Genomic DNA, 25,683 nt, shown 5'->3' with positions numbered 1-25,683 from the left:
ATAATATGTCCTTGCACTGTTTTGTCATTGAATCATTATCAGTTCACACTACCATGAACTTAGGGCATAAAATAATGTCATATTACCTTATGCTATCTCTTCAGAGTCTGTAAATCTGATTTAATTCATTTAATAATATCTGAGGCATGAGGTATGGTACAAGATGAGGTATGGTACAAGATGTGCTGTGTTTACACAGCCAGCACAGCCTCTGAACAATGAGACATTATATTGTGAAATAGGATTTTTCTTCTTGAACATGGGCCTGTTCATTCTACAAAAATATGTATCATCTATCAATACTTATATCTACTTGTCCATTATAATTTATGGATCATTTGGTCATTTTATCATGAATGAAACATTTAATAGATGTTAATCATTTCTATTGTAAAATTAAAACAAGCTTAAAACTTAAACTGAGGAAGGTACATAGCTACAAAACAGTCATCCACAACTGACTGATCAGCAGCTAGCCAATTACAGCTGACTCAACAGCAGCTAGCATATTACATCTGACTGAACACCAGCTATCATATTACAGCTGACTAAACAGCAGCTAACCTGACTGTTATTGTTGTTGTTGTTGCTCAGTTAAAATCTCGAGGCCCCCCACGCAAAGGATCAAATAGTTGTTTTTCAGTTTTTGCAGGGCCCCTAAAAGATGTGGAACCCATAGACCAGTGTCTGCTCAGCCAATTTGTTAATCTGGCACTGTGTCAGGGAGTCAGAAGAGTCTCATGTCTCCTTCTGTTGCTCCAGCCACTTTCAATTAGAGCCATTAACCTCCTCTACACTTAGTGCCAGTGAAGATTTTAATCTGTTCCATTGTCTTAGAAGTTATTAAGATAGCATGTAAAATTAAAACATTTTTATCACTGAATTAAATTATAGGATGTAAAAATGCTAGTAAAAATGATAAAATGTCAGTCTAATTCTTAAAAAAGAGTGGTAGCTTTATGTTTAATTAGCAACCTGACACAGTAGCTGGGAGTGATGGTCTGAGAAGAGACAAACATCTTGCACACCTGCAGTTAATCACTGGTACAGTGTCAGTCAACTACAAAATTTTGTTTATAATGTGAGCAGTAGATTTATTAAGGAAACCATTTTAGCATGAACATGCCAGTTTCACTGGTTAACAAAGATTTTATCCCATGCAAAAATATCTTATGTATTTTTATGAAATTATGAAAATTTTAATCTCATAGATGTTAATGGTCATCTTTATTTGCACACAACTATTATCCAGATTAAACTATTTATATTCAGATTAAATCAACTATATCCAGATTAAACCAGCTATATCTAGATGGCACCCCTTCACAGCAGTTTTAGGCTAAAGAGATTTATGGAACTGCATGGTCAGTGCTTGATTTACTCGCATGACAGTACTGTGCTGTCTTCCATGAGCAACACGTCTTCTGAACTGAATGTTTTGCTCTAGCATGACTATTTCAGACAATGCTTAATAATAAGGGGATTACGCTTAGCAGCCAAATACTCTTAGAGTCACACTCCATACATCAGTAAAACAACCCAAATGGAACTGCACTGCCATATGTGCTCCTTACAAATAGACCTAAGGTCTTTTTAGAGAACAAAGTGTTCATGAAAGAATTCCAGCAATCTTCCTCCAGCTGACCATTCTCATGCATCTCTCTGGTGTTTTGACCACTGGTTCCTGTCATTAGAGTCTATGGTATTTTGGTATGATGCACCATGTGGTTGCATAAGTCTGTAAGGATACTTTGCTGAGATTGCATAAGTCTGTAAGGATACTTTGCTGAGGTTGTATAAGTCTGTAAGGATACTTTGCTGAGATTGTATAAGTCTGTAAGGATACTTTGCTGAGATTGTATAAGTCTGTAAGGATACTTTGCTAGTTGCCTGGAGTGACTGGAAGAGTCTGTTACATAATTGCGTGGAGATTTATTTGCAAAGAAGGAATGGATAGATTTCTGGCAAAGCCATCTCATAGAATGCTAACTAAGAGCACTTGTTTTTTAATCCTTTTTTGAACCAAGAAGTTCACATCCTAGAAAAGGACATCGTACGTGAAGTTATAGCAGTTGATTTTCCTTGTTTACGTGGCATGGCTTGTGTTTACCTGGGCAGGTTTTTCATGTTTTCGTTTTTCCATGCTTCTGAAATACACTACATATAGATATACAACACTGACATACACACACTGAGGTTGAGGATGACCAAAGATATATGAATACATAAACATTGCTAAAAACAATGTTTTAAACAAACACCTACCACTACCTAAAGGGTTGCAGGCGTTTGGACCATCTGCTCTGAGAAGTGCAAACATACCTGCTAACTTTCAGCCTTTGCAGATATACCTACTCACTCACAGCCTTGCCAGAGCTTCAGTGGCATCAATACTGACCCTTTTTGGAGTATTGTACTTAGATTTTTGTGTACAAGATTAGAATTTTGTGTACACATCTGTGGGAAATCCTGAACCTAGCCTGTCTCTAGACCAGCTCAATCTTCAGAATTGCCTGTTTTCAAAGAATTTATTCCAGAATGGTTTAACATAGCCTAATGGTCTAATGCTAAATCACATCTACATGGTTAAAGTGTGAAACATCTAATAATTAACTGTAATACGTAGATATAACAAAAACACTCACCACCAATCACACTTTAAAAAGTGTTTATCCAGAAGTGTGTGGCAACTATGTGCTGTAAATGATCTGACGAGATGCTCCAACATTTTCAGCACTGACTGTAAAAAGTGTAACCAGAATGTGGGGTGTTCAAATCTTCAGATACAGTTGATGTTGCAAAGTACTTGGACTAATATCCGATTTATATTTTTGAACAGGTTGTGGACACCAGTAGTAGACTACTAATTGACTGAGTGGATTAGTGAGCAGATGTGAGGCAGATAAAGTGAAGCAGATAAAGCTTTGTCAGGAGCACTATACCAGTATAAATTTAAGAGCTACTCATGAGCACCTGCTCTCTGAAGAAGTGACCTACGGATTACAAGGAACAAGTTTGTTTTACTTCTAAAACCAGGTAAGACAAGCAGAACAGAAGGTGCTGTAATGCCCAAGTGCTGTTGTTTCCTGATGATGTTGTATCCTGAACCTGTAGTGTCTTGATGGTGTACTGTGCTGATGGTGTAGTGTCCTGGTGCTGAAATGTCCTGAAGTCCTGGTGCTGGAGTGTCCTGATGCTGGAGTGTCCTGATGGTGTACTGTGCTGATGGTGTAGTGTCCAGAGGCTGTAATGTCCTGAAGAGTACAATAGTCATGCCTAAAGACACATTTAAGGGAGAACTTTAAAGCTCTAACTTTTACATCAGTGTAAAAGATTTTAATTTAGTACCATTTAGACCTTGGGGATATTAGGGGTTTATGACATGACACCTGACTATACCAAAGTCAGAGATACTGATCACTGCGCACACACTGTGCACACACTGCATACATTGCATACACTATCTAGTGTTAAGATGCCAGTTCAGAAAGAATTCTAAAGCAAAGGAATCCAAGATAATTCTTGTTTTGGCAAGCAAACACAGCACTGTCTGTAAAGATATTACACATAGCAAAGAGTAGAACAAAAGGAACCACTATTCTTTCAGCTTCCCTTGAGCTTTATCAGAATTAGCCCTTTCTGAAAGCAGAATGCTTGAATTAATATATGTAACTCATTGCATTTCACTCTGCAGTAGGTTGTGTCTAAAGCCACAGGAAGTGGAAAGTATCAAACCTCACCAACAAAGAACTTACTGTGTCAGATAAGAACTCACAGACTCTAAAATACTGATTCTAGAATTTTCAGAAATCATTGCCATATAATGTATGTGTTTGACCTTCTTTTAGGTGATAACTACTTACAAGAAACATTAGCTTGACATGTTTGGTTACATAATAAAAGTAAACAAATGACTATGTATAATTATAGTACGTATTTGTCTTTCCAAGCACAGATGTACCTCAGGTGTAAGTTTATCAGGTGGTGTAAGAACAAAACATGAAACAGTTTGGCTCACCATATCTTTGTCCATGGCTGTTTAGCCAGGGGCTTTGTGATTACAGAGGGTTACCCCGATGGATTAGCAGTACTATACAGGCTGATTCTCTCATCAAGTAAAACAGGAATCATGCTGTGATCTCATTAAATGAGATTTACCCCCACCCCACCTCACACACACCCACCATTACCTTTCCCTTAACAGTAAAAGGTCATCCTCCCATTTTAGCTTATTAGACATTTATATATTGCTTTCTCCTTCAGAAGCGAACCTGAAACATGGCAAAGTAAGTGTCACTCTTCTTCTATACTGTAAAAATGCTTTTACTGTAGAAACTCTTTTATATAGTGTAGCAATGCTTTTAGATACTGTAGAAATGCAAACTTGCAATGCTCACAGAAAACTGCTTTGAATTTTTATCTTTTTAATTTTGTATTTGAAGTTACTGGAGAAATATGAACAGTTGTAAAGCTTGACGTCCAGTTTGCAGTGAAATAGGAATGAGACATGAGTATGGAAAAATAATAAAATACTTGCGGAAGCTTGAGGCAGCATACTATGCCCAGGGCAGGTACCTGAGATAATAAAATGTTTTTAGGCAAAAGAGAGTTAAAGTACTGAATTACATATTATCCTGTATTCTCAAAAAATGACCTCAGTGAAGTGGCCTTTCAAAGTCTCTGTGGATGTGCCAGGTAGAGAGTGATGCAAAAGAGTGTTTGAAGGTCTAAAGATTTGTCCATTTAAAATCTTTAATAATGTCTCTGCGGGCATCTGAGGACACAGTGCGGAGAGCTCTAAGGCCACCAAGCAGGAGCAAAGCAGATTATTCTGGTTTATTCTTGCATCATGTGCCAGGTGGTACAGGAATTGATCTTATCAATAGTAGGTGGGCAAAATAAGATTTTTTTTTCAAAAAAGGGAAGACATTTCATTGGGATATAATGATATCAAATTTCAATTGACAAAATGAATATTTTCTATGTAATGGTGGTAACTTCAAAGACTGGAATGTAAAAAAGGGAGGTGAAATGACCTCATTGTACCTTTGTGTAACTCAGACTTTCTTTGGAGGGTGCCACAAATGCATGTTATCTTTAACTTCTATTCTCTTTAACTAACTCTTTAGTCTCCATCTTTATTCCCTATTTGAATTAGTAATTTTAAACCGGGCAAATTGGGATTTAGGTGTCTGGGTGTTCCTGGCAGGAGAAGCAAAGCTCCTAGTTCCCGATTCTCCCTTTCGACCTGTCCGTTGGCCTGAGGGGGATTCCTGGACCTCAGGCTCATCATTATGTACATCAAGGAACTCCTGCCACAATCACAATATAAACTGTACCCCACTGTCTGAAATGATGTCCTTCATCTGTCCTTCATGCTGGAAGAGCTAGAGCGCTGTCTCAGTGGCTGTGGGGAGAACTGGGAGCAGGACAAGCACACCATTTAGAATAGAATGGTGGTATTACCATTTGAGGTTGAGAGGTCTGTGAGGAAAACGACTGCCAGGTGGGACCCTGGCCTCTTAGGCCTTGGCAGTGGGAACAGCGTTCTAGCAGGCAGAAACCACAAGGTTTTGTATGCTCTGGACATGGCAATCATCACTTTTTTTCCAATGATCTCTTCACTGGTAGTCATCTCCACTTCCCCCAGTCTGTATGCTCAGGATCATAATACATTGATGTGTCTGGGTGGGGGAGGGTGAGCACATACCTGCTCCTAACACTAGTAATTGCTTCTTTTTAAACTTCATTTTTTAAATTTTATAACATCACTGACTGTGTTTGGAGGAGAGCATTAAGTGCCTGGTGCTATAAATGAGCTGGCATGCACTCAGGATTGGCCAGCACTGCTGTAGATCATATCTTAGAGATTAGCTATTTTGCTTATTTATTTTCACTAGATAAAATCTATTATTTATTTATTTTGTATCCAGGGTTTTCAAAAAGACCAGTGGAAATGGGCAGGTAAGGTGTTTTTTATTGCTAAAGAGATGGAAACACTGATATTTTATTCATTTGTCACTGTATCTATGTATATCAGGAAAACGGGCTTGCTATGAAACATAATATGATCACTGCCTTGCAGAAATCTAAGAAAATCTGACATTTAGACTTAATTTGGAGAAAATGAATCAGGCACACCAGTGCTTCCACTGTCAAACTTCCAGAAGATTAATCATGTCAAATACATTTAGGGATTTAGCTTACATTATTTCTATGAAGATGACTGATGGAATCCCAGGGCTCTTGCATAAGATGCATGTCTGATGTGTGGAAACTGCTCCTTCCTCCTCAGCTCTCCCTTTTCCTGGGAAAGAGAGACTATGTGGACCATGTGGACTATGTGGATCCTGTTGGTGAGGTTTCTAAACAGTGTTCTTGTCCCATACAATATGTTTCTTTATTCAGTTTGTAGCCTGAACTGACCTGTGTATCTGTTGTGTTTGATACAGAGGGTGTGCTGAAGATTGAGCCCACAGACCTTGGAGACAGAAAAGGCATTTACCTCCTTTATCGTATTTTCTCTCACCACTTTCTAAGCACAATGCATTACTATTCTTCCAATACTGCATTACCATACTTATCATAATATATTAACATATTACCACAATGCATTACCATACCTAAAGTAAAATCTATGGTAAATAACTATAAAGCATATATACAGTAACCTAACATATTATTGACATATGTATAGATCATTGCTGTAGATTTTACTGTATATCAATGTGTTTCTAGTAATATACTGTTGTAACAGTGAGCGGTAAGAGGGCGGAAGAAAGAACAGCAAGATTTATTAGGGGCAAATCCGAATTCAGAGTCGTCAGAGGAGTCCAGAGTCATAGAGCCAATACGTAGAGTACGGGGACACATGATAAACAAAAAAACATGAAGGCAAACACACAGGCACTCAGAGAGGGTTTAAATACATGAACTTAAGCTAGAAACAAGAAACAGGTGAAAGTAATGATGGGCGTGGAAAACCAAACGAGGGGTGGAGAAAAAGAAAACTAAGGAATGGAACCAAAATAATACATATGACAGGGAAACCATGGAACATGGATGCTAGGAGGGACTAACTGTGACAGTTGTAAAGTTTACATATAATTGTATAGTACTTTACAGCAGTAGATTTATGGTTACTAGAGATATAACTAGTGTTTGGATGGTGAAAGTAACCTACAGATGCAAGTATCTGTTAATCAACTATATTAAAACACAAGCAGTAGAAAACTGAAATAATTTTTTTTGGTGTTCTTAGAATGTTGAACATTCTTGCTAACGTCAAATAGAGATAGTTTATGTAACTCTGCATATCGCTTAGTTACACAGCTACACATCACAGATGTACAGATGACATAAACACCACGAATGAACTCCACATTCGATAAAAGATGGGCTTTACTCCTAAAGAGGAAATAATTTGTCATATATGCATGATGCATGAATGCATCCACTGTATGAACATAATTGTACTCACTCAGCCACCGTCAAGGCACATTCGAGTTTTGTATTGTTGAGGTTTATGCTAGCACATTTAAGTCCTTAAAGTGAGTGTCTATCTAAAAGATAAAGGCAGAAAACAATATGGAAAAGTTTCACATATTGACTAACAAAAAAAAGTGTAGCTATCCTTCTCACTCCTGCTTCAAACATTGGACTTCTTACTGTAAATAAATGTACCATTTTAATTGTGCAGTCACTTACAGTATAATCCTGTAAAATATTACAGAAATTACATTTTTACTGTAAAACGAACAATGTACATTTGCAGCTGTCAGTACTAAACTGTAATCTTTGTGTATTTTTATCTGCATAAAATGAAAATAATGCTCTGACTCTAGAATGCTAAAATGAAACCAGATGATAAAAGAATGGAATGAGTACAGGGATTTTCTTTTAATATAGTTTGGATCCAGCTCTGCTGTGCATTCCGCTATGGCAGTGAAGACCTAGATGTGATCGGCCTTACATTCAGAAAGGACATCTGGACACATCACATCCAGCTGCATCCTGATTGTGGCTACAAGCCAGCCCTCACTGAGATGCATGAAACTCTGCTGAAGAAGTCAGGGGACCAGAGCTATGTCTTCACCTTCAACGTATGCCTCTGCTCTTCAGTGCTTACAGAGCAAGCTGTGGGAATGTGGGATACTCTTTGTGCTTAGGATCCACACTTAAAAACAGCACTCATGTCACTTGATCTTATCATGCTGGTATTGACCTGAGGCATCACAGCATGTTCTAGCCAATGAGCATGCATTCTGTTGCTCTAATGGCTCAAGGTTTGGGATATTTATTGTTAAAGATGTTTAGCCACCAGCTGTTGCCTGGTGCATTTCTGATTTGTACTTAAGCTGAGGAGTCCTGTGAGGTTGTCCTGTGAGGTTGTCCTGTGAGGTTGTCCCGTGAGCTCATCTTGGGTGCTGGCCGAGATGTTCCACCATCACTACTTGTCTTTGTTTCCCTTCCAGATCCCAACCAACATGCCCTGCTCTGTCACCCTCCAGCCTGGTCTAGAGGACAAGGGGAAGGTGAGGTTACGCACAAACAGCTTTCAGACTGCAGCAGCCCTGAGCTCTCACCTCTAACCTCTCACCTGTTACCCTGGCAGCCATGCGGTGTAGACTTTGAAGTCAAGGCCTACTTAGCAAGAGCTGCTGAAGACCCAGATGAGAAAATTGACAAGAAGTGAGTATCTCATCTTTTATGCATATTGCTTTGAATAAAATGCAAAGTAAGAACTTCCTGATGTCTGAATTTACAAAGTCAGTTTGAGGTTTCAGTTGATTAACAATAATAGATCTTGCCGTTATATCCAGATACCAGGTGAGTACCTGTACTTCCTCTGTCCTGTACACTCACAGAGACACCTGCCGCCTGATTATCCGGAAGGTTCAGTTTGCCCCTGACAACACAGGATCTGGACAGAAGGCAGAAATATGTAAAACCTTCATGATGTCTGACAAGCCCGTTCTTCTGGAGGCCTTTCTTGATAAGGATGTAAGGAATGCCAAGTCATTTTTAACCACACATATTTAGAATATCAGGCTCAGAACCTGAATTCCTTTGTTTTGCTTACAACAGATCTATTACCATGGAGAACCCATTCCTGTTAAAGTTAAGGTGAAGAATGAGACCAGCAAAGTGGTGAAAAAAATCAGAATTTCTAGTGAGTCAAAGACAGTGCTATGAACCACTGAAAATCTACAAAACTACGGATATCATGATAAGAACACAAGTCATTGTATTGTACATTTTAAAGTTGACATCATTAAAACAAGCTTCCAAAAAGCTTTGGTACCGAATGCCATTTTTTTGTTGTTTGTTTCATGTTTCTCTAACAGTTGACCAGACCACAGATGTCATTCTGTACTCTGCAGACAAATACACCAAGACTGTGCTGTCTGAAGAATTCTCGTGAGTGTGTCCTCAGTCTCCATGTCTTGAGTACTGGCTCATCTTGACTTGCAACCACACCAGAATGTTTTCTGTTTGCCATCATTCCTGAAGCAGCTCCCTGGTTATGAGCAGAGTGCCTACAGTAATCTGGCGCAGGCTCTTCATATTCACGATAGCGGTTCTTTGCAGGGAGACAGTAGAAGGTAATGCAACATTTGAAAAAACACTTGCCATCACTCCACTGCTGGCCAACAACAAAGAGAAGAGAGGGTTAGCACTGGACGGGAAGCTGAAGGAGGGGGACACCAACCTGGCCTCCAGCACCATGTACGCACACACACACACACACACACACACACACACTCACACACACACACACACACACACACACACACACACACACTCACACACACACACACACACACACACACACTCACACACACACACACACACACACTCACACACACACACACGCACACACTCACACACACACACACACTCACACACTCACACACACACACAACCTTTATTAGTGTTTTCTTTCATTTGTATGATCTGTGTGTGTTCTTTGTTTGTATGTTCTTTCATTGTGTGCTATTTTACTTGTGCATTCTTCGGCTTCCCACTCCAGCTTGCAGCCAGGAATGGACAAGGAGGTGCTTGGAATTCTGGTGTCTTATAAAATCAAGGTGAACCTGCTGATGTCTGGAGGAGGGTGAGAATCTTTTGAATTTCCATCATTATAACTAATATGTCATTAAAGTCACATTATAAACATATTAAACTATTATTTAAACTATTCTAAACTATTCTAAATTTTAAAGCAATTTCAGTCATATCCATCTTATTACGTGTGCATCTATATTTTGCTATATAAATGTGTGTATCTCTTTGACTTTTATAGACAATCAAAGCATGGTTAAAACATAATAAAATTTTAAATATTGTAAAAAAATGTATGTTTTTATCTTTCAGCTTATTGGGAGGTCTGGTACCCAGGTAAAGTTACAGAAAATTTACCCTCTTTAAAATACGCTCTTCTCACAAACAGACTTTAAAATGCAATCTGATGCATATAAGGATAAATATAAAATGTATTCTTCCTTTAATCAGAAATAATTCAAACTACATCAGACATTTTTAATTTGTCTCCCACTCTCTCTGTCTACCTTTGTCTCTCTCTCTCCCTGTCTCTGTGTCTCACTCTCCCTGTGTCTCTGTGTCTCACTCTCACTGTGTCTCACGCTTTCTGTATCTCTTTATCTCACCCTCCCTGTGTCTCACTCTCCCTGTGTCTCTGTGTCTCACTCTCACTGTGTCTCACGCTTTCTGTATCTCTTTGTCTCACCCTCCCTGTGTCTCACTCTCCCTTTGTCTCTGTGTCTCACTCTCACTGTGTCTCACGCTTTCTGTATCTCTTTGTCTCACCCTCCCTGTGTCTCACTCTCTGTGTGTCTGTGTCTCACTCTCCCTGCAGTGATATGACTGTAGAGTTGCCTCTGACACTGATGCACCCCAGACCAATAGGTACAGCAGATGAACAGACAACTCCATATTATTATTATTGTTGTTGTTGTTGCTGTAGTTGTACATAACTAGCTCTGCCACATGTGTCTTAATACAGTGTGACTGTCATTCACTGCTGCCCACATCTTCTCTCTCCTCCACCCACAACAGAGTGAAGCCCTATGGACAGCCACAAGATGGAGCAGATCTTTTGTGTCATCTCCCTCAGCAGACAACGCATACTGGCAAAGCCATAAAAAGACATATAAAAGAACGCAAGCGTGGATCTCTGAAGACCAGCAGACAAACCGATTACAGAAATACCTCACAAGCCATGTAATGTACTGTAGATTTCCCAACAGTCAAGTTTCCAGTTTACAACCAGAGTTCTACAGGATTTAGGCTCACAATTAACCAGATTAAGTATAGCAGACCTATAATAGACTAATAACAGACCAATAATATGTTTAGTTTGTCTACTCAAGTAAGAGTGGTTCCTAAACGTCATCATTTTACGTCACCCAAAACAATCTGTCTGCCTGAAAAGGGCAGTTTTCTCACGTATGTCTGGCTAGTTATTCTTTTATCCCACCCTAACAGAACGTGTGTTTTCATTTCTGCTAAAATTAGGAATATGTAATATGTTTGTGCTTAGCTTTCTTATTTCGGCTTGCGTAGTGCCCCCTACCCCCTGATGTCATAGACACCTGATTTTACTGTTTACCACTCATGGACTGCCTGACTTAAACTTCACAAATAAACAAATAAAACTCTAAACCACTTTTGTTGATGGATATTTATATCAGTCATTACAGTTTGAGTGTCAAGAAACAATAGCTACATAATATTAGTGCTTGTTCAAAGATTACATAAAATACTATACTATACTTACATTATCTACTCTCTAGTCACAAATAACCTTTAACAATGATCTATATATTTTATCATGTATCAGTGAAAATAAGGAATGCTCATGACATTTTTGCATTTGATATACATTTCTAAGCTTTGGTGCTGGGTTTAAACATATTCCATATGAGAAATGTTTACACCTAAGAAAAAAAAATTTATCCCCTTTTTGAAAACTTGTGACTTCATGTATCTTATGTTTATACAAATTAGATTTTAAATGACAGTGGCTATAATAGCACGCTTTTTAGAATTGCAATTTTGCAAACCAACTATAAAAAGGTCTGTGTAAGTACATAGTCTGTAACCTTTGATTGACCTGCTTTGTTGACTATTAGCCAACAATGCTAGCCAAGCAACATCCGGTTATTAGTTCCAACTGAGTCAACCCAATTACACTATATGACATGAGGTAAACACAGCTCTTAACCCGGCTGACTCTTTTGCACAAATGTTTGTGTGGTGTGTAACCTGGGCCTGAGTCAAAGTGGTATTGCTCAACCAGAGACTACACACAATGTAGTAACCACCTCAACATTATAGAAATTGTAGTTAGTTCATATCAAATGTATGAATAAAACAAAAATACAGCCACTTCAGAAAACAAACTGTCTGCTATGGGATCAATTCTAAAGTAGCTATAAAAAAGCTTTTAGTGACATACAAAGTGACATCATGTCTCCTTTTAATGACATGATCAGAATGCTTTATATAGCACAGTACATATGCCTCCCCCTGCTATTGCTATTTGGAATAACACATTTTACAATGTTCAGTGGAAAGCTACACAGTTACTCCAAAAATCCTTCTAACTAACAAAGTAAAAGAAGTCTCATTCAGATTGTTACACAGATGCTATCCAGTAAAGACTTTGATTTTTTTTTCATTAATATGAACTACCTCTGTAGCTTCTGTAAGTCAAGCTATGAGACCTTAATTCATTTCTTCTGGGAATGTCCCATACCTTTTGGAAAAAAAGTGAATTAGCTAATATGGAAAAAACTCAACACTGACCTTAATATATTTTGAACATTTTCGGAATAAAGTCTAATGACCTCTTTATTTAAAAAAATAATTAAAAAAAAGTTTGTAATCAACCTTCTCTTATTCATCACTAAATATTATATCCATACCAGCAAATTTGCTGAAGTAAAACCACATTTTATTTGTTTCATTATTTATCTAAACCATTATCTTGAAACTAAATTCTGTAAACACCATAAAACCTGCAACATTTATTTTTGCAATATTTATGCATCCTTTCCTCTAATTATTTAGCCTTCTATATACCCCTGTAATTCTGAATTTTATTATTGTCTTCTATAAGAATGTTTTCCTAATATCTTGTCACCTTTGTCAAATTCTATTGGGTGGATAAAAAAACCCAAAAACCATTACACATGCCTGGGGCCAATAGCTCCCCACTGTGGAGAATCTTCAAATGCAGGATTGCAGGATTAACATGATTTAACTTGTGATTAGAATATATTTCTTAATATATTGCTTAATATTTTAGAAACTATGCATTTTAAAATGTAAAAATGTCATTTATAATAATATTTTAATACACAGGATAAGATGTATATATATGTGTGTGTGTGGGCGTGTTTGTGGGTGTGTGTGTGTGTGTGTGTGTGTGTGTTTGTGTTCTCTATAAGAATGAATGTATATAAGAATATATATAAGAATGTATATGAGAATGTATATAAGAATATAATGAACAAGCTAAATTAGAATTAGATAGCTAAATTATGAAAGAACACTGGGCTTATTTAATGGACTTCATGCAGTTTAACATGACCAAGCAGCTGTCTACTTTCAGCTTAAAACCCTGTGAGCCCAGGCTTATTCAGCTCATTCTCTCACAGCCCAAAGTCCTGCCTGAACATGAACATGAACAAACTGTCAGCGAAAGTTTCTCCCTGCTCCGCACCCACACCAGCCACTGGTCAGCTCTCACTGCTCGGTAAGACTCTCACCATCTGTGTCCGTTTTGTAGGGTCAGAACAGATAAGATCAGGGCAGCATGTTTGCTGAGATAATCGTGCAGGACAGAATGGGTTCAGGTGGTGTGAGATGGTCTGTTTCTGTGACGAATGATGGAAAGAATGTATAATAGCTCATAGAAACTTCCTTCACTGCCATTCTGATTAGAAATTTCATGTTATGACAATGCAAAGCAAATGCATTATGAGCACGTCCATGGTTCTGCTGATTTTCATAGAGTCAGACAAATTGTGACGCACTGCTAAACAAATGGTAGCAGCCTATTATCTTTGTACTTCTATGACATTTTGTTTCTGTTTTCCGTCCCCCAGAATGTGGCACAAGGTGTGGTTCAGTACAGAGTGGGCTTCAGGAGGCGGGGCAGTCTGGGCTGAGATTCAGGGGTTGCTGTTCCCAGTGCCCACTGACAGCTGCCCGCCGGGGTGCCACCGGTCTGCTGCTGGCTGCGTGTGTGGCGTGGTCCTATGCGTGGGCAGCTCACTACGCCAAAGACACTCTGACTAAACTGCAGTCTCCTTTCTTTATTATGTGGTTCTGCAGCGTCTGGAATCTGTTCTCCTTCCCTCTCTACTACCTGGGCCATGTCGTGGGCTCACAGCCGAGGCAGCAGCCCTGCACACAGTTCCGGTTAGAGGAAGACGAGGACGGAGGGTTGTATGGCTGTTTTGGTTTTAGGGTGCAGTCTGTCGTCTAGCCTTTTAATAATTGAATCTGTTTAGTAAACATAAACATCGAGTTGCAGACATGATTTGTTAACATGATTTCGATTGTCTTGCACATCTTGCACCCAGGCTTACTGCTGAAAAGCACAAGAGCTACTTTAGGATAAAGCTGCTTTCAACTCCTAATAGTCTCAGCTTAATGTGAAGCTAAACAAACGTGCATACCTCATTACTGAAAGAGCACCAGGCCATTCATGGAGTGCTGCGAAGTCTAACCCATGGGTCTTCACTAATAAAGCCCATGCTAAGGCTTTGCCCTGAAGAGATTATTAAAAGCACATTCATACATATGTTTAAAATAAGTGTAGCATGATAAAGTACTGTATATAGACTGTGCTTCCGTGACTAGTGGATAGTAAGCCATGCTTTAGAAAGCGTCCTGTTTCTCAGCGTATGCAGCAGGTTTGTGGGCCGAGGTGAATTGAGCAGCAAGGTCCTGCTGAAGGTAGCGGCTCCATTCTCCCTGCTGCACAGTGCCTCAGAGTACCTGCACCTGCTGGCTCTCCACCACATCTCGATCAGCGACAGCAGCACAGTGCTCTGCTGCAGCCAGGCCTTCATCTTCCTCCTGTCCTGGATTGGGCTTAAGGACCGTTTCATGGGTGTGAGGGTCAGGATCGCTCAGACTGCAATCCCAGATAAATCATCTCTAAATTCTCTTTAGTTTTACTGTGAAATGCAAAAAAAAAAAATTATAATTTCTTGGGAAAATAATGGCAGTCCTTAAAATGTGCTCAGTGGCAAAATATACAGCCAGAGAATAAGTGTGAGAAAACATGTGCAGTGATACTAGATCTAGAGCCTGTGACATATGTGCAGTGACACTAGGGAATTAAGATGGTTTGTATTTAATGGGCACTGTCAAACTTTCATAAAATGTATATTATATATATTATTTGTTGACTGTCTAGCACACATCCTGATTGTTTGGTAAATGCAGATCATCAGTAGCAAAGCAATACTGTATATTTAATGTGTTTTTTATTAGTGTAGTGCTGTATATTCAAACAGATTGTGGCTGCCATCCTCTCCATCACTGGAATTGTTATGATGAGTTATGCTGATGGTTTCCATAGTGACTCAATCACAGGGGTGGCGTTGGGAGTTGGCTCAGCTTCCACTTCTGCGTTCTACAAGGTTCAAATAACACACACGTTTAATGGCTTTCTGCCAGGTGTCTGCATAGCAAAACGACATGCGTGTTTATAGAATGCCCCTGTCATGTATCTTCATATTAAAACCACATACACATGTTTAACATGCTTCTTCTGTGTATGTGATCATATTCACACAGATACAGCCCAGTACATCACTAGATTAAAACTCCCGTCCAGAGTTTGGTGTTGTGTGTTGGTTTATGTGTGCATGTGGGTTTGTCTCCTATCTAAGGTGCTGTTTCGGAAGCGTGTGGGCCAGGTGCAGCCAGGTGCAGCCAGTGTGCTGATGTCCTGTGAGGGCTTGTGTAGTGTTGGGCTGCACTCCTGGTTCTGTGCACTGCTCTACCTCTCACATGTGGAGTCCTGGCCCACCCCTCAGCACATTCCCTGGGACACTCTCTGCCTCACAGCATCACTTCTGCTTGGTAAAGTTTCCATTTTAAACGGGCTGTTATGGGACATTGGGTCAATGTAACTAATCAAAATGTTAAGACTAATCCAATTAACGTAGTAGATATCGCACAACATGACTGATATCAAATTACAGCTATGTCAGATATAACTTAACATGACTAATATCACATAACAGCTATGACAGATATCACATAACATGACTGATATCACATTACAACTATGACAGATATCACATAACATGACTGATATCACATTACAACTATGACAGATATCACATAACATGACTGATATCACATTACAACTATGATAGATATCACATAACATGACTGATATCACATTACAACTGATAGATATCACATAACATGACTGATATCACATTACAACTATGCTAGATATCACATAACATGACTGATATCACATTACAACTATGATAGATATCACATTACAACTATGATAGATATCACATAACATGACTGATATCACATTACAACTGATAGATATCACATAACATGACTGATATCACATTACAACTATGCTAGATATCACATAACATGACTGATATCACATTACAACTATGATAGATATCACATTACAACTATGCTAGATATCACATAACATGACTGATACCACATTACAACTATGATAGATATCACATAACATGACTGATATCACATTACAACTACGATAGATATCACATTACAACTATGCTAGATATCACATAACATGACTGATATCACATTACAACTATGATAGATATCACATTACAACTATGATAGATATCACATAACATGACTGATACCACATTACAACTATGATAGATATCACATAACATGACTGATATCACATTACAACTACGATAGATATCACATTACAACTATGCTAGATATCACATAACATGACTGATACCACATTACAACTATGATAGATATCACATAACATGACTGATATCACATTACAACTACGATAGATATCACATAACATGACTGATACCACATTACAACTATGATAGATATCACATAACATGACTGATATCACATTACAACTAAGATAGATATCACATAACATGACTGATATCACATTACAACTATGCTAGATATCACATAATATTACTTTGTTCTGCATGTTTAGAGGTGATTCTCATTTTGATTTTTTGATTTTAAGCTTTCAATGTGCTGGTGAATATGAGAGAAGTGCTTACATACCCCACCTTGATTTCACTGGGTATCCTCTTTACTATCCCAGCCAGTGTAGGTAAGCAATTCATTTAAGATGAATTTATGTGGAGTTTCATATATGACATTTAAGCCCATGTTAAAAAGAAAACCAACTACACAGCAGGTCATTTTCCTCTGTGCTGCTGTGTCAGTGTTTCCTCTTCTCCCTGTGCAGCTGTTGATTCATTTATGAGCTCAGCGCCACACACGAGCCAAGTGCGAATGGTTGCACGCGCCATCATTGCAGCTGGATATCTCATGCTGCTGCTACCAGAAGACTGGGACGAGAGGACAGCTGGCTGGTTCCGAGTGCTGTGGCATGGACATGAGGAGAGCCTGATGGGGGAGGAGATCGAGGCTGACCAACCTAAACCAACCGTCGTGGCAGCGCTGCCGTGATTCACATAGCAAGGACACAGTGCTGTATTAGCGCAACTCTTGTCACTTTTTAAACAATACATTAAGAATACAAATGCTGACAGGTCTGACTAAATTAGTACTTATTGTAGGGTATTGTTTATTATGATGTTTTTTAACAAACTCTAGCACTTATAGTTTATAGCATTTATCATTGTTTAAGATAGACCTTATGTATTTTGCACTTCTAGGTATCAGCATTCATCCCTGTATTCTACAGTATTCTAGTTATTGGTATGTTTAATTCTAACCTACTATACTGTACTAGGATATATTCTATGAGTAAATGACAAAGCACAATTGTAAGTCGATCAGGATAAGAGCGTCTGCTAAATGTCATAAATGTGTGTGTGTGTGTGTGTGTGTGTGTGTGTGTGTGTGTGTGTGTGTGTGTGTGTGTGTGTGTGTGATTAAGGTATGAGTGTTTTTTTTTTATTTGTTAGGAAGCTATAAAATGTATTCATTACAAAATGTTGTAATTGTAAAATTGTTTTCATAATAAATTTTGGTGTTCTAGGGTGTTTTGTAATAATTTGTTAGGAACTCCTCTTGTATTTTCTTCTCTCTAGGTAAAGTTTTTTTTCTGAGAGCAATGTACCCTCAGTTGGCAGAAGCTTATTCTATTTTATGCAAGAAAGTACCGATTCCTCCAGTCCTACAGGTGGCAGTTGTCTTTTCACAGTTCTTCGGTTTGGTAATAGTTACCGGTTTAACAAGGAAACGGTTCTATCTGCTGTCTGGTGCTACAGTTTGGCAGGTGGCGGGGAAACCATGGCCCTTAACGCAGGTGGCTGTACATCTTAGCATGATTTTCATCTCTTTGACATTTTATATGGCGTTCCAGTTTGTTCACATTTATTAATTCACTTCGTGATGCTGCGTGCCTGGGCTTTCTGCTGTTGATGTCCTCCACGAGAATAACTGGCGAGCTAGCTAGCTAGGATAGCCGGCTAATGGGCTCTAATAAAAGTCCGCAGCTAGGGATGACAGAACTTAGCTAGCTAGCTATCTTATCTGTTTATAATCTAACGTAAGCTGGTTTGCTGACGTGAACATGATCATAATTGTACGTAGCTGTATATGTTGTATATAGCTGTATATATTTATATGAAAGGTTGCCAGCTTGTGTGTCATAGCCTAAACTCTGTGTGACACAAACCACATGTCTAAACCCTGCATGTTTCTCCTGAACTGAAAATGCTTCCTTTCGCTAGTCAGATGATCGCTCTTATAACTAAATTTTTAGAAGAGGAAGACTTCGAATGGGAGCCTCCTACAGAGGCGGAGATGAAGGTGATCCAGGCCCGCCGCGAGCGCCAGGACAAGATTAGCAAGCTGATGGGTGACTACCTGCTAAAAGGCTATAAAATGCTCGGAGAATGCTGCGAGTTATGCGGGGTGAGCTGTTAACTCTCAAACTAACGTAATTCAGGACACATTTGTAACCTTACTTATTAGGTAATCTTCAAAACGGTCTACTGCACTGTAACGTCGCTTTTGTGAAGAAACTTTCTTAATGCTGTGGTGTCTTAAGGGCTTTTTACTGACCCTGGAAATGTCAAAAAAGTTTGACACTTTCAAAAAACATAACACTTTTCTTTATAATGTACAGACAATTCTGCTCCAGGATAAGCAGAAGAAGAATTACTGTGTTGCATGTCAGGAGCTGGACTCAGACATCGACAAAGATAACCCAGGTATCTTAGTAAATGTCAAAGGGTTCACCTGCATCTCTCCCATGATACAGTTCAAGTTGAATCATAATATCATCTTATGAATGGATGCAGGATAAAATTTTGAATATTATGATTTGTGAAGTTCAGTTCAATAATTGCCTCCTTATAAACTGGAAACTGCAGCATTACAACAGCAGGAATATAGAACAGTAAGCATAATCAATATAGAAATCTAACAGGCTAATAATACAAACCCAATATAAATTTCAGGGCCCTCAAATTGTAACCTGCGAATTGTATGTTTTTCATTTATTTCAAACAGTGTTTTTGTGTATCTTATCTCCCAGCTCTAAATGCCCAGGCTGCCCTGTCGCAAGTCCGTGAGCGGCAGCTCGCCATCCAGCCTCTTCCTGAGGCCAACGGAGGCTCATCCAGTGACGGCCCTCTCTCCATCACAGGCCTACCCCGGCCTGAGCACTGTGAGGGGGCTGCATCAGGACTGAGAGGCCCTCTGCCCTCATCACAGCCTACCCCCATCCCTGTCCCGTCTGGGAGCCCCTGCTTTCTCCCTCCAGCCAACAGCACCCTGCAGCCCGCCCAGCCAGCAAGCGCTCTTACTGGCAGTGTCCAGCAGCACCCGGCGCTGACACATGCGGAGGAGGCTGTGCTGCACAAACTCAGATGGGCGACACAAGAGCTGCAGCACGCTGCCTCTGTGGAGGCCTGTGTTCAGCTGTGCAGTCTGATCCGCGGCTGTGCTGACTCTCTACGCAGCCTAAAGGAGCTACGGCTATCGTGAACCCAATTCACAACTACATCAGTACACACACACCTGGCACAGCTACATCAGTACACACACACACCTGGCACAGCTACATCAGTACACACACACACCTGGCACAGCTACATCAGTACACACACACACCTGGCACAGCTACATCAGTACACACACACCTGGCACAGCTACATCAGTACACACACACCTGGCACAGCTACATCAGTACACACACACCTGGCACAGCTACATCAGTACACACACACCTGGCACAGCTACATCAGTACACACACGCCTGGCACAGCTACATCAGTACACACACGCCTGGCACAGCTACATCAGTACACACACGCCTGGCACAGCTACATCAGTACACACACGCCTGGCACAGCTACATCAGTACACACACGCCTGGCACAGCTACATCAGTACACACACGCCTGGCACAGCTACATCAGTACACACACGCCTGGCACAGCTACATCAGTACACACACGCCTGGCACAGCTACATCAGTACACACACGCCTGGCACAGCTACATCAGTACACACACGCCTGGCACAGCTACATCAGTACACACACGCCTGGCACAGCTACATCAGTACACACACACACACGCCTGGCACAGCTACATCAGTACACACAAACACACGCCTGGCACAGCTACATCACACACCTGATACAGCTACGTCAGTACACACACACACATCTGATACAGCTACGTCAGTACACACACATCTGATACAGCTACGTCAGTACACACACACACACACCTGATACAGCTACGTCAGTACACACACACACACACCTGATACAGCTACGTCAGTACACACACACACACACCTGATACAGCTACGTCAGTACACACACACACACACCTGATACAGCTACGTCAGTACACACACACACACACCTGATACAGCTACGTCAGTACACACACACACACACCTGATACAGCTACGTCAGTACACACACACACACACACACACCTGATACAGCTACGTCAGTACACACACACACACACCTGATACAGCTACGTCAGTACACACACACACATAGACCTGGCACAGATGCATCAGTACACACACAAACAGACCTGGCACAGCTGCATCAGTACATACACACACCTGATACAGCTGCATCAGTACACATACAAACACCTAATACAGCTGCATCAGTACACACACACACACACACACACACAGACCTGGCACAGATGCATCAGTACACACACAGACCTGGCACAGCTACATCAGTACACACACCTGGCACAGCTACATCACACACCTGATATAGCTACATCAGTACATACGCGCACACACCTGATACAGCTACGTCAGTACACACACACACATAGACCTGGCACAGATGCATCAGTACACACACACACACACACAGACCTGGCACAGATGCATCAGTACACACACACACACACAGACCTGGCACAGATGCATCAGTACACACACACACACACAGACCTGGCACAGATGCATCAGTACACACACACACAGACCTGGCACAGCTGCATCAGTACACACACACACACCCGATACAGCTGCATCAGTACGCACACAAACACCTGATACAGCTGCATCAGTACGCACACAAACACCTGATACAGCTGCATCAGTACGCACACAAACACCTGATACAGCTGCATCAGTATACGCACACAAACACCTGATACAGCTGCATCAGTATACACACACACACACACACACACAGACCTGACACAGATGCAGCAGTACACACACACACACACAGACCTGGCACAGATGCACCACTACACACACACACACCTGGCACAGCTACATCACACACCTGATACAGCTACATCAGTACACACACACACACCTGATACAGCTACGTCAGTACACACACACACACACACACACACCTGATACAGCTACGTCAGTACACACACACACACCTGATACAGCTACGTCAGTACACACACACACACACCTGATACAGCTACGTCAGTACATACACACACAGACCTGGCACAGCTGCATCAGTATACACACACAGACCTGGCACAGCTGCATCAGTACACACACACACACACACACACACCTGGCACAGCATTCAGTAATCTGTATGACCATACTCCTATAGATTGTCCTGTAGCAGTCTCAAAACTGAATGTGACCAGTTATGTTTGTACATCTATGCTGTGTGTCTAACGTTTTTACTGAAATATATTGCTGCCAGTGTGCATGGTTTGCATTTCTTTTCTTTGGGGGAGGTGGCTGTATAAGGGTTATAGAGGCCTCACTAATAATTTAAAGTGGGTGGTTTTGCCAAATACCAACTGATCTTTCAGATAGAAAAAAAATAATTAGCTGCTCGGAATTGCAGACAATTTTAAATGGTCAGTCAATAACAAAAAGATAACGAGTTAAAATCCTTTTAATCTGCTGGAAGTGACAGTGCCTCCTAGCTTCCCAACGCAGTACTGGAATTGACGAGGAGGTACAGTGGGCGTGGTTATGTTTACAAGACAAAAGGACAATGCTAAGCGAAAACAAATCTGGGGCAGCATCTGTAAAGCTGTTCTAACCCAAACTAATTGTGCTCGAAGACAAGCGAGGTTTAACGTGCGGCGACGTGTAGAAATCAAATTGGTACAAATTCAAAAACTGACCAACGAAGGTGATCGGCATTTTTAGTTATTCAAGTGAGCTTTACGGATAGCTGTAGCTGATCCAGTTTTTGTCCAAAAATTGTACGTTCATTCAGTTGTAGGCTATTCAACTAATTTTGTCAATTTCGGAAACTAATTAACTAATTTTACGTCAGTTGCTACAGTCTGAGAAAGCTGTTATGTACTGGCTTAACTCTTTTATTTTTTTTTTAAAGCCATCGGGGTTTGTCAACTAACACTATTATTTAAAAAATCAGAACTTATCAACATCGAAAAATAAGTTGGATTTGCACGTGAAGCCATTCTGAAAAGAAGAATGAACGGATTCCGGTCGAGTCCAGCTGAATGTGCCGCTGGAAGTGTCTGTTCCATTGAGGGTCTGCCGCCTTTACCGAAAGGTCTTAGTGGCATTCTCAACTCCAGTGGGGGATCTTGGAGAGACATTGAAAAAGTGTACAGTAAAAGAACGCGGATTCAGGCAGATATCAGCAAGTCCAGAGTGAGCGATTCTCTCGGCCGCAGCAAGCCTGCAAGTCTGGACGCGGCTCTAGCCATGCTGCGCAAAGAGATGGTGAGCACGCCGGAAGGCGGAGAAGCGCTCTGAATGGAAGGAAAACATGCATGTCGTTGTTGCCATTTGTCTAACTGCAGCATCTACCGCGGCATTTATTTAATGCGATAACTGCTTGAGTGCCAGCGACATAAAAAGTTTGAGTAATTACGTTTCTAGTAACTTGGGCAGGCCACTGCCTGAACAAACGTTTTTAAACCCGCGCATGTGTAATGGGTCAATGTTTAGGCAATAACTATTGCATAAAATGTTTTTCCTAGGTGGGGCTGAGACAGTTGGACATGTCCTTGCTGTGTCAGTTGTGGTCTCTGTACGAGTCTATACAGGAGTATAAAGGAGGCTTCCAGGACATCTCCTCCACTGAAAACGGCTACTCTGAAGATGAGGAGGAGGAGGAGGAGGAGGAAGATGACCCTACTGAAGAAGTAAATGGGGGGACCGCATTGGTGTGCCCACAACCAACCCAGAACTCCCGTGACCAGTGGATTAAGGACTCTTTCCACATTCCCCTTTAAGAAAGCATGCCAAGGGCGCGGGGCAGCTGTGACTCTCCTCAGCTTCAGCTGTTACTGATCGGCTGGAGCCAGTAAAGCAGAGATACTGCAACACGGCAACATTTCTTTAGGCTCTCATTATGAACAATGGTAATTATCCATTCCTTTTGACTTTATTTTTGGACATAAAGTACAGTCATGATTGTTAAAGTCTGTTTTACAGGCTTTAAAAAAAACAACTGACTCACTTCCTTCTGCTCGAGGACATAAAGGCCGGATAGAGGGAAAGGGAAGTAGTTTCAGAATCAGGGCAGAGTGAGATTATCCTGAGCTTCATGGTTCCGAACAGGATCAATCAGACACAAAGCCATTCAGATTTCTTTTTTGACAAAAGATCTGAGTGAGTCAAAAATACATGAACTTAGCAGTATCAGTTCTAAGAATCACAACAAAGACCACAGCTGGGAGATGCTGCTCCGAGATCCTTTATGATCTTTCATACATGCCCTGGGCTCACAAACATTAAGAAAAACACCATAATAAATTCTCATTACTATGTAGCAGTTACATTTCTTATTCATTTCTTATACAGCATTTATAAGCCCTTTCATTTAATCCTAATATTATATTGAATTTATTATTTTATTGTGCCCAATAATCAGTATGGTTATTGAATGTGGTCATTTAATTTGTAATAAATTGTTTATAAACCCAAATGTTACGTATATTATTTTTAGAAAAAAAACTGCATGATCATAAAACAGCTCTATCAAAGCCAAAGATCTACTACCTTTATCAAAAATAGTATCTTTTCTTCTCACAGGGCCATTAAAAACCTTAACGTAGGATTCCAATGTAAATAATAGCCAGATAGTACAAATTTGCTGTCATAAATGTAAACATACTTCATTACATTATCACCACAGTGTTATTATATAGCAGTTATTTGCATTTTTAAATCTTTTACCAGTATATTACATATTTATGGAATATTCCATAACAGGAATCAAAGACTAATCATTGCTAAATAAAATTCTAAAGATATTTGTATTGAAGAATTCCTTGCCAAAGTGGTGTGAATGGACAATAGTAAAATTTCAGGTTTTAAAATAAATGGTCAATTATTTAGTGCTTTATGTTGATTCTGGTCACACTTTACATATCTTGTCATTCTTCTCAATTCAGTCTTACCTCAGGCTGGAAAACTGCAAACAAAAAAATCTGAAAAGCCTTAGTAGAGACTTCAGGCAAATGTGAGGAAAATTATCCACTAGGTGGTGCTCATTTCTTAATTTAAATTTAACGTTTGCTATGTTATTAGCACTAGTAGCAAACTTCATCAAAGCGAAACACTGAAGTTGAAAAACATAACTAATCTTTTGGTTGTATTTACTCTTTAGACCAAATAAATTATATTCTAAAATTATAAAATAGAGCTCATAAACCCAGAAGACCCTGAAAAATTGGTAGTTAAAGTGGCATTTTAATCACTTGAACTGCCGAGCCAAAGCACGCTCTGTCCTCTCCATGGAGGGTGACCAGGCTCGCATACATATAAACAAATGATTTCAGTGGGCATGTGCTTATTAGGAAATGCATTTAGCCTGTTTGTCCTCAAGGGGAGGAAGAGATAAATCACCAGCCTAAAATACAACCACAGTTAAGTACAAAAGATTAAGGCCAATGGCATTTAAGACATCTAAATCCTTTTATTTAGTTATTATGAAGGTCTCTGTATATTGCAACCTTCAACATATCTAAAGTCTTACAA

At 40.0% G+C, this 25,683-nt stretch overlaps 4 protein-coding genes across 5 annotated transcripts; all 4 read left to right on the top strand.

The window, feature by feature from the left end:
• Positions 1-2,944: 2,944 nt before the first annotated feature.
• arr3a (arrestin 3a, retinal (X-arrestin)) lies at positions 2,945-11,690 on the top strand. 2 transcript variants are annotated; one of them, XM_081701954.1, is made up of 16 exons: positions 2,945-3,036; positions 4,264-4,286; positions 5,934-5,964; positions 6,296-6,356; positions 6,453-6,497; positions 7,909-8,102; positions 8,475-8,534; positions 8,615-8,691; positions 8,868-9,003; positions 9,088-9,172; positions 9,348-9,420; positions 9,592-9,729; positions 10,034-10,117; positions 10,378-10,401; positions 10,880-10,929; positions 11,080-11,690. In XM_081701954.1, the coding sequence occupies exons 2-16, from the start codon at positions 4,279-4,281 to the stop codon at positions 11,082-11,084; spliced, it is 1,071 nt and encodes a 356-aa protein (XP_081558080.1). In that variant the 5' UTR covers positions 2,945-3,036; positions 4,264-4,278; the 3' UTR covers positions 11,085-11,690. The 2 variants fall into 2 exon arrangements, with proteins under 2 accessions (XP_081558080.1, XP_026863573.1); XM_027007772.3 differs by lacking the exon at positions 2,945-3,036 and having other exon boundaries at positions 3,067-4,286.
• Positions 11,691-13,693: 2,003 nt separating this feature from the next.
• LOC113575999 (solute carrier family 35 member F4) lies at positions 13,694-18,235 on the top strand. Its single transcript, XM_081702519.1, has 7 exons — positions 13,694-13,783; positions 14,136-14,475; positions 14,937-15,156; positions 15,558-15,683; positions 15,936-16,128; positions 17,279-17,368; positions 17,507-18,235. Exons 1-7 carry the CDS (start codon positions 13,705-13,707, stop codon positions 17,728-17,730), a joined length of 1,272 nt encoding a protein of 423 aa, XP_081558645.1. The 5' UTR covers positions 13,694-13,704; the 3' UTR covers positions 17,731-18,235.
• Positions 18,236-18,454: 219 nt separating this feature from the next.
• znrd2 (zinc ribbon domain containing 2) lies at positions 18,455-22,418 on the top strand. Its single transcript, XM_027008272.3, has 4 exons — positions 18,455-18,535; positions 18,995-19,146; positions 19,361-19,445; positions 19,772-22,418. Exons 1-4 carry the CDS (start codon positions 18,520-18,522, stop codon positions 20,221-20,223), a joined length of 705 nt encoding a protein of 234 aa, XP_026864073.2. The 5' UTR covers positions 18,455-18,519; the 3' UTR covers positions 20,224-22,418.
• Positions 22,419-22,551: 133 nt separating this feature from the next.
• fam89b (family with sequence similarity 89 member B) lies at positions 22,552-24,472 on the top strand. The gene is made up of 2 exons (XM_027007032.3): positions 22,552-23,418; positions 23,679-24,472. The coding sequence occupies exons 1-2, from the start codon at positions 23,164-23,166 to the stop codon at positions 23,931-23,933; spliced, it is 510 nt and encodes a 169-aa protein (XP_026862833.2). The 5' UTR covers positions 22,552-23,163; the 3' UTR covers positions 23,934-24,472.
• The last annotated feature ends 1,211 nt before the right edge of the window (positions 24,473-25,683 follow it).

Source organism: Electrophorus electricus, chromosome 19 (assembly GCF_041902795.1).
Source record: "Electrophorus electricus isolate QZ-2024a chromosome 19, ASM4190279v1, whole genome shotgun sequence".
Taxonomy (NCBI): domain Eukaryota; kingdom Metazoa; phylum Chordata; class Actinopteri; order Gymnotiformes; family Gymnotidae; genus Electrophorus; species Electrophorus electricus.
This window is presented reverse-complemented; position numbering and strand designations above follow the sequence as displayed.